This window comes from Oreochromis aureus, linkage group 3 (assembly GCF_013358895.1).
Source record: "Oreochromis aureus strain Israel breed Guangdong linkage group 3, ZZ_aureus, whole genome shotgun sequence".
In the NCBI taxonomy this organism is placed as follows: domain Eukaryota; kingdom Metazoa; phylum Chordata; class Actinopteri; order Cichliformes; family Cichlidae; genus Oreochromis; species Oreochromis aureus.
In genome coordinates, this window is record NC_052944.1 from 105,268,568 (window position 1) to 105,286,092 (window position 17,525).

Consider the following 17,525-nt stretch of genomic DNA (forward strand, 5'->3'; position numbering starts at 1 on the left):
TTACATAGGTATACATGTGAACAAAGAATACCTTGTCTGTGTGTGTGTGTGTGTGTGGGGGGGGGGGGCTCAAGATGTGACCCCATGAAGACTCACCAAAGCCGTCCATCTAAACAAAAGGCACTTATGCTTAACCAGATACAGAGTAGGTGTCCTCCTATACCATAAAACAATAAGACAAGATACGACCTCTCCCATGCTCCTGGAATGTGGGGGTGAATACCAGAATGCTCTGGAATGCACACAAAGCCTTTTACAGCCTACTGAAGATCACACATCCTATCACTACACAATCGATTATACACCTCTAAGCATATATGGTTAAATATTCCTAAGCATAAATGACAATCACAATACAATTTCAACACTAGTCCTTTAGTTCCTTGCCTTCCAGTTTAGATTTAGTTTTCATGGTTTCATTTTGTTTTGAGTTTTGTTTTCTGCTTCAGCGCAATAAAAGCTGCCTCTTTGAGTTCACCCTCTCTGTCCGTGAGTCCTACGTTTGGGTCCACAGCACTAAACATGACAAACACATACACACACACCATTGACAGTAAATTCACAACCATTATGGTAAATGGTATATATGTATGCTTACTATGTTGGGTTAAAACGTTTATTTGATTTGAAAATTAAAGAAATCGACAAAAACTTGTTCTGGTCTCAAAACCCTACATGCACACGTGTAATCTGTGCGCATCATATGTTTCATTCAGCATACTTAACAATCTGTAAGTGAATGGAAAATGTGTCAACTATTTTTAGGCTTTTAAAACAGAAAGCTTTTTGAAAGTAAATTTGTGAAATAGTTTTAACTGTGTGTAGATTAGGGTACACATGTCTGACTCATCAGAAGATGCTCACAAATTATTGTACAAATTTGTAAACCTCCATATTTCAATCCATATTTTTGTGTGTTTTCTGTGTGTGTTCGTGAGCTACTGCTCACAATAAATTGAAAGTGCTTGAAGAACAAAGAGAAACTGAAAAAAATCAGTTAATGATCCAGTGAAACAGACTGAATGAATGAAGCAGAGATTTTATTGAGGATTGACAGAAAAGTGCATCAAGCATGAGATGATTTCATGTGGAAGAACAAAATATAGAGAATTTCAACAAATCAAGTCCACCATGACAGGATCCAAATGTTTCCACTCGGCCTAGTCACCAGAAATATTTCAAGCAGTTATTCAGAGCATGAGCACACATGAAGAATTCAAGGTATCAATCAGATTTCAGAACTGGACTCTTCACAAACACTGAAGAGTCAAAGTTGGATTGGATATTTCTACACTGTGTCTGAGTTCAGTGTCTCAACATCTTCTGTACTCACTGATTCAAATACTTATTTTTTTTTTAAGACAAATAGTAATACATGAACATCAAACCTGAGTATAGTAATAAAATAAGTATTCAATGTTTAACGGTCAACAGCTGACAGGTCAGAGTGATGTACTAGTTTACTTTTCCAGCCCTCTACTGTAGCCCGGCTCTGGTTTCTTCATCCACTCTGCTTCTCATCTCCTCCAGTTTCTGGGTCGTCCTTGTGTCCCCGTTCTTCTTCACCTTCTCAATCAGCTTGTCCAAGTGGTGAATAGTGGATGCGGAATCAGCTTTCAGAGCGATCTGCTCCAGTTTCACAACATGGTGGTAGGACTCTTCCAGCCATTGTGACTTCTCTGTTGCCAGATCCTTCATTTCCTTTTCAACATGTTCCTTAAGGCTCAATTTGTTCTCACATTTTGTTTTATTCATCTCGTACTTCAGTTTCATTTCTTCATTTGTTTTTGTAACTGTTCTATTCTTTATCACATATCTCCACTTTACTTTCACGTGTTTTGATACATGACACTTATTGGTACAAACAGTGCAGCGACCTTTTTGTATGACCGCACACTGTTGGGGTATTGGGGTTAGTGTACATCTAAAATGACAGTTCTCCTTACACTCTGTGCAGCATAATGCTCCATCATAAACCAATCCCTTTCTCATAATATCTTCTGTTGCCATGTATTCCTCATTAATTTCTACAGTGAATTTCTCATTTTTCTCCATGTCTTCCTTATATTTGTCCAGAGCTTCTTGTAACTTTTTAATTTCTTTCTGTTTTCCTTCAATGTGGTCGATTCTTTCAAGCAGGTTTTGGAGGCAGGCTTTCAGTCTGATTCGTTCTTTCATAACATCCACACTGTCCATCATTTTATTATCTGCAGTTATTTCCAGAAAGTGTGTGAACCCTGTCATTCCACCCTCTGATATTTTTGCAGCATGTTCCAGTTCTTCTTCTTCGTCCTTTGTTCGCTCTTCATGCTGACAGTTATCAAACAAGAAGTAAACTGGCTCATTCGTCTCATTTCTGGCACATTTAATTTTTACAGCTTCAAGAGCTTCAAAAACATTTTGAGGTTTTCTTCCAGCTGAGTGTGTGATGAGAACTACAATGTTTTTTTCCAGGTTTTTTCCAAACAGAGACATCAATCGATCAAAGATGTATCTCACATCGTCACCCACTCGATTCACACTCGCCTTCATCACCAGACACACCGCACTAATTTCATGAACTCCATCATTAGAACTAAATAAGTCTAATAATCTGTCATTGGTGATGTCATCATGTTCACGCCCTTTAGTGTCTTTATATCCAGGAGTATCAATGATTGTCAGAGAGTACTTGGTTTCACAGCCAAAGATTTCATACACGATCACATCTGATGTCTGACTTTCTGTCTGACTTTTCTTCTCCTCCTCTACAATCTGAAACCAGACTTCATCCTCCCACTTCACTCCCATGACGTAGTTAACCATAGCGTTAATCAGAGTAGATTTTCCCGTTCCTGTTTCACCCACAAGTAAGATGGTTTTATTTGGCTTATTTGGATTTTTTTCACCAACAGTCATTCTTGTCAGAGTTCCAAACTCCTGTTTCTTTGGCTTCAGCTGGAAAACGGCAGGAGATCCTGCACGAATCAGAACACTTTTGGTGATGATTTTCTTATATTTTGATGAGATGTTACTGATCCTGGCAAGAAAAAAGTAGAAATTTGTAAGTGTAATTAATTTTTCTGTCATCTGATTGTTGGGGTTTTCTTTGTATAAAGCACCTTGAGGGTACCGATGTTGTAATTTGGCACTATATAAATGTAACTGTTAATGTGTTAATGTGACTGTGATCAATCAGTTGTGACTGATTGTTAATCAGTCACAACTGATTGATTAACAGTTTGGTTAATGCCTTTGTAAGCTCTGTGGACATTTTGGAAATAAGCGTAAGATAAACATGGGGAGGACTGCATTTATTTATTTTTTCCTTTTACACATTTTTTAAACTGTATTTTAATTATTTTGAAATATTATGTTGTAAAGCACTTTACCTAATTTCTTTTCTTTTCAGCAACTAAATTCACAATCTTACAAAAGATAAATTTCAAAATAATTTAAACATTAAAAAATTACTGATCCAAAACAGTATAATATACAGTGGCTTGCAAAAGTATTCGCCCCCCCTTGAACTTTTCCACATTTTGTCACATTACAGCCACAAACATGAATCAATTTTATTGGAATTCCACGTGAAAGACCAATACAAAGTGGTGTACACGTGAGAAGTGGAACGAAAATCATACATGATTCCAAACATTTTTTACAAATAAATAACTGCAAAGTGGGGTGTGCGTAATTATTCAGCCCCCTGAGTCAATACTTTGTAGGACCACCTTTTGCTGCAGTTACAGCTGCCAGTCTTTTAGGGTATGTCTCTACCAGCTTTGCACATCTACAGACTGAAATCTTTGCCCATTCTTCTTTGCAAAACAGCTCCAGCTCAGTCAGATTAGATGGACAGCGTTTGTGAACAGCAGTTTTCAGATCTTGCCACAGATTCTCGATTGGATTTAGATCTGGACTTTGACTGGGCCATTCTAACACATGGATATGTTTTGTTTTAAACCATTCCATTGTTGCCCTGGCTTTATGTTTAGGGTCATTGTCCTGCTGGAAGGTGAACCTCCGCCCCAGTCTCAAGTCTTTTGCAGACTCCAAGAGGTTTTCTTCCAAGATTGCCCTGTATTTGGCTCCATCCATCTTCCCATCAACTCTGACCAGCTTCCCCGTCCCTGCTGAAGAGAAGCACCCCCAGAGCATGATGCTGCCACCACCATATTTGACAGTGAGGATGGTGTGTTCAGAGTGATGTGCAGTGTTAGTTTTCCACCACACATAGCGTTTTGCATTTTGGCCAAAAGTTCCATTTGGTCTCATCTGACCAGAGCACCTTCTTCCACATGTTTGCTGTGTCCCCTACATGGCTTGTGGCAAACTGCAAACAGGACTTCTTATGGTTTTCTGTTAACAATTGCTTTCTTCTTGCGCTCTTCCATAAAGGCCAACTTTGTGCAGTGCATGACTAATAGTTGTCCTATGGACAGATTCCCCCACCTGAGCTGTAGATCTCTGCAGCTCGTCCAGAGTCACCATGGGCCTCTTGGCTGCATTTCTGATCAGTGCTCTCCTTGTTCGGCCTGTGAGTTTAGGTGGACGGCCTTGTCTTGGTAGGTTTACAGTTGTGCCATACTCCTTCCATTTCTGAATGATGGCTTGAACAGTGCTCCGTGGGATGTTCAAGGCTTGGGAAATCTTTTTGTAGCCTAAGCCTGCTTTAAATTTCTCAATAACTTTATCCCTGACCTGTCTGGTGTCTAAATCCAATCGAGAATCTGTGGCAAGATCTGAAAACTGCTGTTCACAAACGCTGTCCATCTAATCTGACTGAGCTGGAGCTGTTTTGCAAAGAAGAATGGGCAAGGATTTCAGTCTGTAGATGTGCAAAGCTGGTAGAGACATACCCTAAAAGACTGGCAGCTGTAATTGCAGCAAAAGGAGGTTCTACAAAGTATTGACTCAGGGGGCTGAATAATTACGCACACCCCACTTTTCAGTTATTTATTTGTAAAAATGTTTGGAATCATGTATGATTTTCGTTCCACTTCTCACGTGTACACCACTTTGTATTGGTCTTTCACGTGGAATTCCAATAAAATTGATTCATGTTTGTGGCTGTAATGTGACAAAATGTGGAAAAGTTCAAGGGGGCCGAATACTTTTGCAAGCCACTGTATTATGTAGTGTATAGATAATAATATGACAAATATTGGACGCTACTTTTAGCTGGTTCTTCGTTCAACCTTGGTCACCACAGCAGGTTGCTCAACATTTTGGATTTTAAGGTGATATTTTAGTCTTAAATATAATAAAATGTGCAGACTTAACCAACTTCAGTCTTTTAAATAACAGATATGTTTTGTAATAAGTCACAGATAAAATGTCTCTCATGGATAAAACAAATGACATGAAACCTTCCACTCGACAGAAAAACAAATACAATGGAGGACAAATAAAAAGTATTTTAAAGGGTTTAGGGACAGCTTGAACTTTTGAAAGATGTAAATATAACCACAAATATTATGAGTAATTCTTGTAAATCATACAGTGTTTGGTTTGTTCTATAGTCTGAAAAAACGGGGGGGGGGGGTTTGGGTTTTTTTTACTTTCACTGTATTTGGAAGTACAGAAAATGAAATAAAATCTGGTTGGTTATAAATGATCTATGTTGACAATATGATAATTTTACTGACTTTTTTAATGTTATGGTGGTGTCTGTGTCTTTACTGTTAAAGTATCACCAGAAAGAAAAAAAAAGCAATTTGTAGGGCTGACTTACCCTGCTTGTGTTATCACGTTAAAACATGAAGCTACCATTTTTGTTTGTCTACCTGTACAAACTTACTTACGTTGCCATGGTGATGACTGAGATCCGCACAATGAGGTGTCAGTACAGTGGCCTATAGATTAAAACGGGGAAAAAAATTAACTGAAGGGTCTTAAAAAATTGAATAGACTTTTAAATCCAGAGATTAAACAGAGAAATAGTTTTAACATCACCATCATCAAACATTTATCACTCAGTCCTGCTAAAACATAATCAAAATCTTTTTTCACATGCAAAATGCAGTGTTGAGTAGGACTCATGCCAGCGAGCTAAACCAGCAACCACACTTCCGATGTGTTCTCCATTCATTTCAACGAGACAAAAAAATAGCATAAAAAGCTAAAAAATTAATTTAAAAAAGTATTAAAGTAATGAACACCAAGAAATATAGCCGGTAAGAGCAGAAATGGCTACTTTAAAATTTGAATGGTGAAAATAGCACAAAAGCTCTAGGAGTAGTTAAAGGCCAAATAACAGAACAACTAGAATAACCAAAAAAGTTGCATTTCTTGCAAAAATGCCAGGTGAATGCAGTGTAGCAGAAAGCATTTTTCGAAGACAGCTGAAGAAGAGGAACTATCTGTTGAATAACTGACGGGACACAGGTAGGAGCCCCATGCGCCGACTGCTTTCTAGACCCCTGCTCGACTCTGTGAGATAAACCAGCGTGCAGAAGAAAAACACTTTGCAGAATTGCAATAAATTTGCAGAAATATTGAACAAGCAAAACAATCAGCTGAAAAAAGGTGAACAAGCCTAAGTTCTGTCAACTGTGGGAGAAGTTAAGCAGCAAAGAACTGAGCAACTAGAAAAATAATAATAACTCAGAAGAATAAAGAGAAACAGGAACACAATAGGTTGAATGCCTATGGCAGAGTGTACAATATATGTTGATTTCAGTTCTAGTTGAATCTTGATCTCCAGATCCAAATATTTGACATGATCCTACCGGTGTTGTATCAGGAAGCTCTATGATGCTCAGCAGGCAGGAAGAGTAAAGAAAAATCAGATTGTAACAGCCAGTTTTATACTCCATCAGAGTAAGATACTATCACGCTATTGTCACATGACTTCACAGAAACTCTGACGAGAACCCTAAATAACAGCATTTCAGCATTTCACTCAGGTTACCTCATAGTGAAACTGGCATCACTATTACCTCATTACCCCTATACACTTAAATCATGCGTGTATACGTGTGTGTGTGTGTGTGTGCGCGTGTGTGTGTGTGTGTGAGAAATTAGCTAGTTCCAAACAGTTCTGAAATGGAAAACCTGTTTGGAAGTGTGTCGAACCTTCTCCAAGTCTCCCACGGGGGCAATGGTGTAAACAGCCCCATTCTCTTGGGGTGCCCTCAACACCTGATAGACCACAGAGCTCCATAGGTCCTGGATCTTGTGCCGGCCCCGGGCGCTGTGATCTCGAAGATACACCAGCTGACCGACCTTTAAAGGAACAGGGTGGACTCTCTGGTCATGGCGCTCCTTGCGACGGTCAGCAGCCAGCGACAACCGTGCCCGAGCTCCCTCAAAAGCCACCATTAACCTGGCTTGATGCTCGGCCACCCAGTCCTGAACCTCTCCAGGCACTGGGTCCTGAACCCGGCCTAGAAGGAAATCAATAGGCAGCCTAGGATCCCTGCCAAACATCAGGAAAAAGGGCGACTCTCCAGTGCCCTGATGGGGCGTGCTATTATAGCAAAAGAGCACGTGTGGTAAGCATGCAGCCCAGTCGCGTTTCCGCGATGATGGCAGGGTCCGAAGGAGGTTATGGAGGGTTCGGTTAAACCGTTCACACTGCCCATTACCCGCTGGGTGGTAGGGGGTTGTACGGGACTTAGCTACCCGATACAACTCACATAATTGTTGCATCACCAGACTCTCAAAATTTCTACCCTGGTCAGAGTGGAGGCGGCTAGGAACGCCAAACTTAAAAAACCACTCCGTCAATAGGACCTGGGCCACAGTAGAGGCCCGCTGGTCCCGGGTAGGGACTGCGACAGTGTATTTGCTGAAAACGTCAGTCATGACCAGGACGTTTTCGACTCCACTACGAGAAGGTTCCAACAGTGTGAAATCATTTGGCCTGGATGCCAACAGGTGGCCCATATAACTATGAGGCCCCAACTCTGAGTCCTTCGCGACCTGACAGCGTTCACAACGCTGAACCCATTGTTTGATGTCAGAGGACATCCCGGGCCAATAGCAACGCTGCCTGACCAGTTCAGTGGTACGCTCAATACCTTGGTGCCCATGGTCCTGGTGCAGCTGCCTCAAGGTCTCAGGCTTCAGAGCCTCTGGAAGAACAAGTTGGAGGGCTTCCTCACCTCCACCCGGACGCAAAATACGGCGATAAAGGATGCCATCCTTCTCCACCAGACGATCCCACTGACGCAGCAGAACCATGACTGGTTTGGGGAGCTGACTCCTTTCCTCCGAAGAGGGCGGGGACTGCCTCCTCCAGTATACCAGGAACCCTTTCAGGAGGGGGTCAGCCTCCTGCAAAGCACGGATATCCCCCGGAGAATGAGACGGGAAAGCCCCAATCTTTAACTGAGTAACGGCTGGCCGTACCTCTGGACAATGAGCCTGCTGAAGCGAGGCCGGGATGGGAGTCCCAAGAGACACGCCCTCGACCAGGCTAGCGCTCGTCTCATACTGTCGGGAGAGCGCATCAGCATTCCTATTACTGCGGCCTGAGCGATACTTAATCTCAAAATCGAATGCCGCCAGCTGGGAGGCCCACCTCTGCTCGGTGGCACCCAGCTTAGCTGAAGAGAGGTAACTGAGTGGATTGTTATCAGTGTAAACCACACACTTGTGCCCCAGCAAGTACTCCCGAAACTTCTCGGCCATGGCCCACTTGAGCGCAAGAAACTCCAGCTTCATAGAGCTGTAATTGTCCATATTGCGCTCATGGGGCCGGAGACCTCGACTGGCATAAGCCACTGGCCGGACAACACCCTCTACTTCTTGGGAGAGGACTGCACCCAAGCCACTGTGACTGGCGTCAATCTCCAATATGAATGGACGTGTGAAATCAGCATACGCCAGCACAGGGGCAGACACAAGTTTGGCTTTCAGGGCCTCAAAACTCTCCTCACACTGAGGTGTCCAGATAGCACTCAAACTCTGTCCCGAGCCCTTCTTTGTCTTGGTGCCAGCCAATTTAGCCACCACTTGATGCAGGGGAGCCGCCAATGTGGCAAACCCCTCCACAAAGCGCCGATAATAGCTGGCGAAACCCAAAAAGGATCGCAACTCTGACACGGAACGAGGACACTGCCACTTGGCTACTGCGTCAACCTTGGCTGGATCTGTGGAGACACCCTCACAAGAGATTACATGGCCCAAGTAGTTAACCTTCTGCTGGAAAAAGGCACACTTTTCTAGCTTAGCCTTGAGCCCCTCTTGCTGCAGCCTTTTCATCACCATCTCTAGCCGTTGCAGATGCTGAGAAACTGACGAGGAAAACACAATGATGTCGTCCAGGTACAGCAGTAGCGACTGACACTGCTGATCCCCGAACATCCGCTGCATTAGGCGCTGAAAAGTACCAGGAGCATTGCACAGCCCGAATGGCATTCGATTCCATTCGAACAGGCCAAACGGCGTGCAAAAAGCGGTCTTAGGCTTATCCTGCTCAGAGACTGGCACCTGGTTGTACCCGCTGGCCAGGTCGATGGTAGAAAACCAGCGTGCGCCAGCAAGGGCATCCAGACTTTCCTCAATGTGAGGTAGCGGGAAGGCGTCCTTCCTCGTTTTGCTATTCAGCAAACGATAGTCAACGCACAAACGGAGACTTCCATCCTTCTTGCGGACCAACACGATGGGGGAGGCATACGGACTGCTACTCTCCCTAATTACCTGGGCCTCCAATAGCTGATTGATATGGGCCCTGACGGCCTCATAATCAGAAGGAGGAATTCGCCTGTACCTCTGCCGGACGGGTACGTCATCCAGCAGAGGTATGTCGTGTGAAATGAGGTTTGTGCAGCCCAAGTCTCCCTCATGAGTGGAGAAAACAGAGCGGTACTTCTGCAAAAGTAACCGTACCTCATGTTGCTCTGACTCAGCGAGAGCAGACAGGTCAATTGCATCCACCATGTCTCGAGCAGGGCTGCTGGTTGTATGGGAGGAAACTGTGGCGGGAAAAGAGTGTTCCTCACTAACACCAGCAGGGAGGCTAACAACAGTAGCTTGGCTGATCACTCCTAAATGGGTCCGTGGGTGGAGGACGGCTTCAGCTGTTCCCACATTAGTGACTGGGATATAGGCAACACCCTTATCCACCTGGACCAAACATGGAGAGGCCAGCAACCTAACTGGCAGCCCGGACTCAGGAGGCTCGAAAAGCACAGACTGGCCTGACAACTGCTGTGAACAAGTGGTGGCCACCAGCTGCATGACACCACCAGGTATCCGCACGGCCCGCGGGCCCTGTACCTTGACGGTACCAACACGGTCCTCTGGGGCTTGGGCTGCAGACTGGTGACACTGATGTAAGGCCTCCAAAACTGGTCTCGGTGCCTGTGACACAGAAGGAGAATTAAACAAGGAGCCACCGAAAGCCCCAAACAGCTCTTGATAACAGCGACGGATGACATTCATTCCTAAAATACCAGGAACAGAGGGCGTGGCACCAGGAGGGTCCTTCACTATGAGGATCCCACAAGAGGGCATTTCCTTGCCACACAGGAGTACACTGAGCTCCAAATAGCCAATGTAAGGAATGGCAAGCCCATTGGCAGCCCGAAGCTGTAACCAATGGCATGACTGAAGGCGTTCTTGTCCCCAAGGGGCAAAATGCATCAAAAAGAAGCTCTCTGTAATGGTGGAAACCATGGAACCAGTATCCACCAAACAAGGGACAGTCACCCCACTAATCAGCACATCCATCTTTGGACACGATGAAATTAACCTGCCAATCCTATCTTTCTGTGAGCCAGTGAACTCCCCACCTGAACTGTGGCTCTGCAGCTCAGAGGGTTTTAGTTTTCCGACTGAGTAGCGGAAAGGTGATTACCAACTGCCGTACGAGGAGGGCCTGAATCAGAACCTGCTCTGGTGCGGTGTGAAACCCGCTCCCCAGTGCACTCCCTAGCAAAGTGTCCTGGCTGCTGACACCGGCGACAAATCACCGAGCCAGCCCGTGAAGGCCGAACACCTCTTCGGGGTTCTGTAAAGAAACCACTGTCTCAGTGAGCTGATTTAGCTGCTCTTGTTGGCGCTTTAGGAGTTCCTTTAACTCACGCCACTCGGACTCAGGCGTACCAACAGGAGTGAACCTAGGGCTAGTGTGCACCCCACACTGGAAACCGTACGCTGATGGATGAGAATAGTCACGATCGTGAACACCGCCTGAAAACCCTTCTCTTTCCCATCTAATCGCTTCCCCGCGCACCTCTAACAAGGTGGCAGTAGGCACACGGCGAACATATTGTTTAAGCTCTCTGCGGAGAGCACTGTCAGCAACATGTTCTACGAACTGGTCTCGAGCAACACCTCTGCATTACGCATACCATCAGGTGCACTTTGTTTCACTTGCTCCATCAGAGCCATTAGCGCTAAGGAAAACTCCTGCAAAGTCTCCTCCCCGCTGTCTCCTCGAAAAGAAAGCCTGCTGCAGAGTGACATAGGACTGCGCATTACCATACAGTTCCTTTAGAATGGTCAACACGCGAGCAGGATCTCCTCGCTCTGAATTAGGGCGAAATTTGATCTCCTCCCTTGCTTCTCCCTCTAAATGGTCAAAAATAAAGAATGCTTGATCAGCAACAGACAGGTGCGGGCACGCATGCACGCTTGAACCTCTTCGACCCATTCAGCTATATTGATGCCCGTTCTGCCATTAAACATGGGACATTTACGGTCCCTAGGCACCACCACCAAACGCTCTGTAACAGCAGCCTGGCTACCAACATTTGGTATGCAACCAGCTGGTGCGAAGGAGGCCGACGCAGCACCACCACCAGACTCCAGCACAGCGCCTCTATCCCGGCGCAATTGCTCATTATCTGCTTTTAACTGTGCTACCAAGTCTCTAAGTTGCTGCAATTCTTCCTCCATAATAAATTTTAGACCAAAACAGGGAAAATTAAATCAGCAAGGTGCTAAAATCCTATTACTCTTCCTCCTAAACCTGGATACTGCTGTCTTGTCTATAATCACACTTAAAAAAAATAGAGCCTTCAAACAGGTAAACTATGCTCTCTACAAAAATAAAACAATTTACAAAACCAAACATCTACCTCAAATGTGCATCCTGTCGACAACGCCAAGTATGTGACCAAGTGGTCGGCGGGGTTATAAAAGAAATAATAAAATGACAACGCCACCTAGGGGAATTTCACCCCCAGGAAATATATTTAAGAAAAATAGATAAAAAAGAATAAAAGGAGGCCGCACAGATTCAAGGATGCACACTGAGGCAGGTTGGCTCCAATATTAAAACAGTTTTATTTATAGTAAAAATAAATAAAATATTTAGAAACCAAGATGTAGCGTCATTGTTGACAGTGTCCTAAAGTGAAAATAAAACAAACATGGAACTTGGACTTACCAGCAGCCGTGGACCCAAAAGAAAATCACACAAAACGAAAATCACTGCAGCCCACCCGGTGCTGTACAAAAGAAAGTGTGAAAACGACCCACCACCTAAGGTCCCAGGGCCACTGGTACGTCCTCCGTTCACTAAAAGAAAACACAGAAAAATATGTTAAAGAATAAAGGACACTGAGCGTCAGGCTCGCTACAGATGATAAAAAGAACTAAAACACACTTTAATAAAAGAAACCACACACACACACACACAGGAAGGCTTGTGCCCCACGGGTCCACTCGTACTGGTAGTAATGGTCCCAGCCTCAATCGCGAGCTGGTCTGGCTCCCCACAGGCTAAGACCAGCAACGGGGGCAATTTAAAATCCCCGGCACGACACTCGGGCAAAGAATGGCTTCAGCCCGATCACAGAAGCGTGGGCACACGCCACAGTTCAGAAATAAAATAAAATAAAACCAGGCGAACCAGGAAATGGTAGGCCTACTTAATAAAACAAGATAAGACACGATAAAACAATTCAAAACCAGACAAGACAAGACAGCAGGCTCCACTGAGGAGGAGCCCTCACAACAACGGCTAGGCAGATGTCTTGATTCTTCACTTAAGGCTGAGTGAGTTGCCACGGAGGTGAAGGCAGCGCTCAAACCCCCAGGACCGGAGGCGCTATACTCTCACTGGTGGAGGATCACACAAGCACCTCTCTCCGCAACGCCGGAACAAAACAACCTGCCGCGCTGTGGCTGTCATATGATCTACTCTTGCCGATCAGTCCGTCGCAGAGTGCCAGCATTTACTACTGCTTTGTGCTGAATGCATGGGAGGAATAGTTCAGAGAAGCACAGGCTTTGCTTTATACCTGATGCCAGCCTGCAATCAACATGCAGGTGGGTTCCCAATTGACCTAGTTTTGCAGTGAGAGCGAGCGCAGGAGAGAGCGAGAGCAGTAGAGCGGGCGAGCGAGAGAGAGAAAAGAAAGGCGAGTAGCCCATCCGGCTACATCAGCTACAAAACAATGACATTAAATTGATCCAAATACTCCCCCTGCCTCAGCTTTAGCCACAGATTCTAAATTGTCTTGAGTTTGAGAGACTGAGATTAGTCATTGACAATACTTTCAGTGCTAAAGTTGGTCAGCTGACCTTTTCCTTCAACAGCACTTTCTCTTCTATGTAACAGTGACAGGCGTATTGTTAGCAGTAACATGGGGTTCTCATGTGTGCCTCACATTCAAAAGTTAAAATCACATCTAGGCTAACCTGTTTGTTCTTAATCTAGGTGGAACAAAGTTTGTAGCTTTGAGTCTCTGGGCTGCTGGGAGATTCCCATGATGCATTGGATTTGTCTTCTTTACTCTGTGTTTTTTTTTTGTTTTTACACGTCTCTGCATTTAATCATTACCTATTATTAATCTCTGGCTCTCTTCCACAGTGTCTTTTTTGTCCTGTCTTCCTCCTTTCACCCCAAACAGTCATGGCAGATGGCCGCCTGTCACGATCCTGGGTCATATGACATACTGAGTTGTAGTTAACAGTAAATACTAAATATTGAATATTATTGTGCCGCACGTTGGATCAACAGCGCACAGTGTGCTTTAAGGTAGGAGCCAAAAGGTTGTAGTTTGTGTGTGTGAGCACCGGTGTGTACCAGTGGCGGGGGTGGCTTACTGGGCTTAAGCCCGAGTTGTTTATTCAGAAGCCGGGGTCTTTTGGAGTGTAATTTTTCAAAGTTAGATCCCTGGCTGACAATTGTATAAAACAAAAACTACACACACAATATTCGAAGCACATAGTGACACTGTGGGAATTTACGACTGTGCGTAAATCCCCTAATATTGGTATGATCCGAGCTCAGACACTACTGAGCGGAGGGGCGGGCAGCTGATGCCTGCTGGTGCGCTGTTGGAGAAGCACAGCGAGGCAGACAGAGAACTGAAGTTGGGCCAGGTACCAAAGCAAATCATTTGTACTGTACAAATAATGTAAATATGATGACGAATCACGAAAGATTGATGTCAAACTGATCACTTGACCCATATTACGTTACTTGCTCTTCAAGTGAATCAACAAATGGCGAAATGAAAAGCCGAACAACAACAATGCTGTTTCTTTAGAGCAGGGATGTCAAAGTCAAATACATCAGAGGGCCAAAAACAAATTTGCTACCAGCTGAGGGCGGACTGGTTCAATGTTTATTAAAACATATTAAAATGATTGCACATAACCTATTGAACCAAAGACCTAACACAGTGTACTGTATATTATTTAACAATTAAATGAATAATCCAATATTTTCTATGGCTCTGTCAGTAATTTCAAGTGAAAACATTTTTCAACAGGCTCAGACAAAAACAAACTTCCCTTCAAAGAAAAATCACATGTCCTGTACATTAAATGAATAAAGCAATATTTTCTGATGGCTCTCAGTTATTTCGAAGAAAACATTTTCAACAGGCAAACAGCAAAAAAGTAAATGTCATTCATAAACAAAATATGCTCCTTAATATCAAGATAAATGCATAAATGAAATTGCATGCATTATAAACTGAAACTGCAATATTTTGCTGCTCTATGATCCTACCAATTACTGCTTTCCAATAGTAAAAGAGAAAATTGAAAAAAAAAGATCAAATCAGTTGTATTCTTTCTCATGGCTCTTATCTGAGTCTATTAACTGAAAAATAAATATAAATAAATAAAATACAATAAGATAAAATACAAAAATCTATGGCACACAGACAAAACAATACTTCCTTCAAAGAAAAATCACATCTTGTAGAAACAAATGTAAAAATTTAACTGAATTAAAAACTAAAAATACGTAAATGTTCTGCGATGCTCACTTGTCTGAGCCTGAGCCTGATACTTGGTGGTGTCTCATCTTTTGTATGAGTTCATCAATGTTCGGGGTCAGGCTCTGAGCTGAGGAAATCCTCAGAATTGAGTCAAGGTGTTTATCAGTAAGACGGCTCCAGTGTGATGTTTTGCTTAGCTTCATCAAAGAGAACAATTGTTCACACAGGTATGTGCTGCCAAACATGGAGAGCGTCTCAGCAGCTTGGATGCGCAGCTGAGGCATTGTGTCGGGATGAAACGTGCAAACTCAGCGGCACCCACTCTCATATTTTTCCCTCAGTGTGTCATTGCACTGGAGCTCAATCAACTCCATTTGGAGGTTTGGTGGTGCGCTTTCCACATCAACTTCAAAAGGATTGGCAAGTAGTTCAAACCTGCTTTTTTGAGCTTCGAAGTCAGTAAATCGGCGTCGGAACTCGGCAGCAAGTATGTTGAATTTATCGGCAAACCGTGCACTTGGGAACACAGCGGTAGAGAGCTTCTCTTTCATGGTCTGGCAGCTGGGGAAGTGGCTCAAGTTTTCTTTCTGCATCTGCGTCTCCCACAGACTCAGCTTGGTTTTAAACGCCTTCACCGTACTGTACATATCAGAGATGACACGCCCCCGTCCCTGCAGTTGCAGGTTCATCACATTCAGATGGCTTGTGATGTTGCACAGAAACACCATTTCACACATAAATGTTTCATCTCGAAGCTCTGTTGTGTCTTTCCCTTTGCTTTCCATGAACAGACAGATCTCCTCACGAAGCTCGAAACATCTTTGCAGCACCTTTCCCTGGCTTAGCCATCGCACATCTGTGTGATAGGGCAAGTCACCATACTCTGTATCTAACTCGCCCAGAAATGCCTTGAACTGGCGGTGATTTAAACCTTTGGCTCTGATGAAGTTAACTGCACGCGTTATGATGGTCATTACATGTTCCATTTTCAAGGCTTTGCCACATAACGACTCCTGGTGTATTATGCAGTGATAAGCTGTCAGCTCCTCTGTGACATTTTCGCCCCGCATCCTCTCACGTATCCTTGCCACCAATCCACTCCTGTATCCACACATCGCGGGTGCTCCGTCTATTGTCAATCCCACGAGTTTTTCCCAAGGCAGTCCCATCTCATTTACACATCTGGATACCTCTTCATACAGATCTTGTCCTGTAGTCGTGCCATGCATCGGACGTAACGCCAAAAACTCTTCTGTTTCGGTCAGGCTGGAGTCCACTCCACGAATGAAAATTGACAACTGGGCAATGTCAGTTGTGTCAGTGCTGTCATCCACAGCAAGGGAATATGCAATGAAATCTTTTCCTTTTCCACAAGCTGTTCTTTTAGATTGGTGGACAGCTGGTCTACACGTTCAGCAACAGTGTTTCTGCTCAGGCTCACGTTTGAAAATAGCTGCCTTTTGTCTGGGCACACTGCGTCACAAACTTTAAGCATACAGTTTTTGATAAACTCTCCCTCTCTAAATGGTCGGGCTGATTTTGCAACTTCTTCTGCCACAAGAAAACTCGCCTTGACAGCAGCCTCACTTTGTGATTTTGCTTTTGTGAACAGAGCCTGCCGGGACTTAAGACCTCGTTTTAATTCTTCCACCTTCTGTAGCCTTTGTTCCGTGTCCATATTCTTGTCTTTGTCTTTGTGTTTCTTAGAGGTTTCATAGTGCCTTCTTAGATTAAATTCTTTCATTACAGCCACACTTTCTCCACACAGAAGACAAACAGGTTTGCCTTTTACCTCCGTGAACATGTACTCTGCCTCCCACCTGGCTTGAAATTCCCTGTGCTCACCATACACCTTCCGTTTAGCCATTATTGGGGAAGGGGGTTGCTGAAAGTTGACATCTGCTCTGAATGCTGATGAATAATGAAGCCGAGCCCCGCTTGCGGCGCTGCAGTGAGTTCGCGGGCTTCCGTTGCATTGTGGGGAATGGAGTATTGGTGCGTGCAAAACCCCAGCAGGCGGCTGTGACCTGCGGGCCGATTCTAATACTAATCAAATATCATCCCAGGGGCCATAATAATTCATTCGCGGGCCAAATCTGACTTTGACACATGTGTCGTAGCCAAAAAATAGCTTTACTTTGTTGTCTGGGTTAACTTTGGTTGCGAGAGACAGAGAGAGGCGTTGAAAGGCTGCTCCAATGGAACTTATTGTTTCGGAGGAAAACACGAACACAGTGTACAGTTGAGTCTTAATAGCTTACTTACAACTGGGCTCGTCAGGCACTCTTCTTGGCTGCAGTGGTTATTATTATATTTACATGCTTCCAGCTCCCGTTTCTGCTCGGTTACAGCTCGTACTTTTCCTTTCTCTCCCTCCCTCGCTCACAGACACATAACGGGTATGGCAGT

The 17,525-nt window shown here is 44.2% G+C and overlaps 1 protein-coding gene and 1 pseudogene across 1 annotated transcript; both read right to left on the bottom strand.

Annotated features, from left to right (window-relative positions):
* Window positions 1-1,476: 1,476 nt before the first annotated feature.
* On the bottom strand, window positions 1,477-2,922 carry LOC120434894 (immune-associated nucleotide-binding protein 10-like). Its single transcript, XM_039603553.1, has 2 exons — window positions 2,032-2,922; window positions 1,477-1,701 (listed from the first exon to the last, which is right to left on the bottom strand). The coding sequence occupies exons 1-2, from the start codon at window positions 2,896-2,898 to the stop codon at window positions 1,477-1,479; spliced, it is 1,092 nt and encodes a 363-aa protein (XP_039459487.1). The 5' UTR covers window positions 2,899-2,922.
* Window positions 2,923-15,160: 12,238 nt separating this feature from the next.
* Window positions 15,161-17,046, bottom strand: LOC120438604 (annotated as a pseudogene).
* Between the last annotated feature and the right edge of the window lie 479 nt (window positions 17,047-17,525).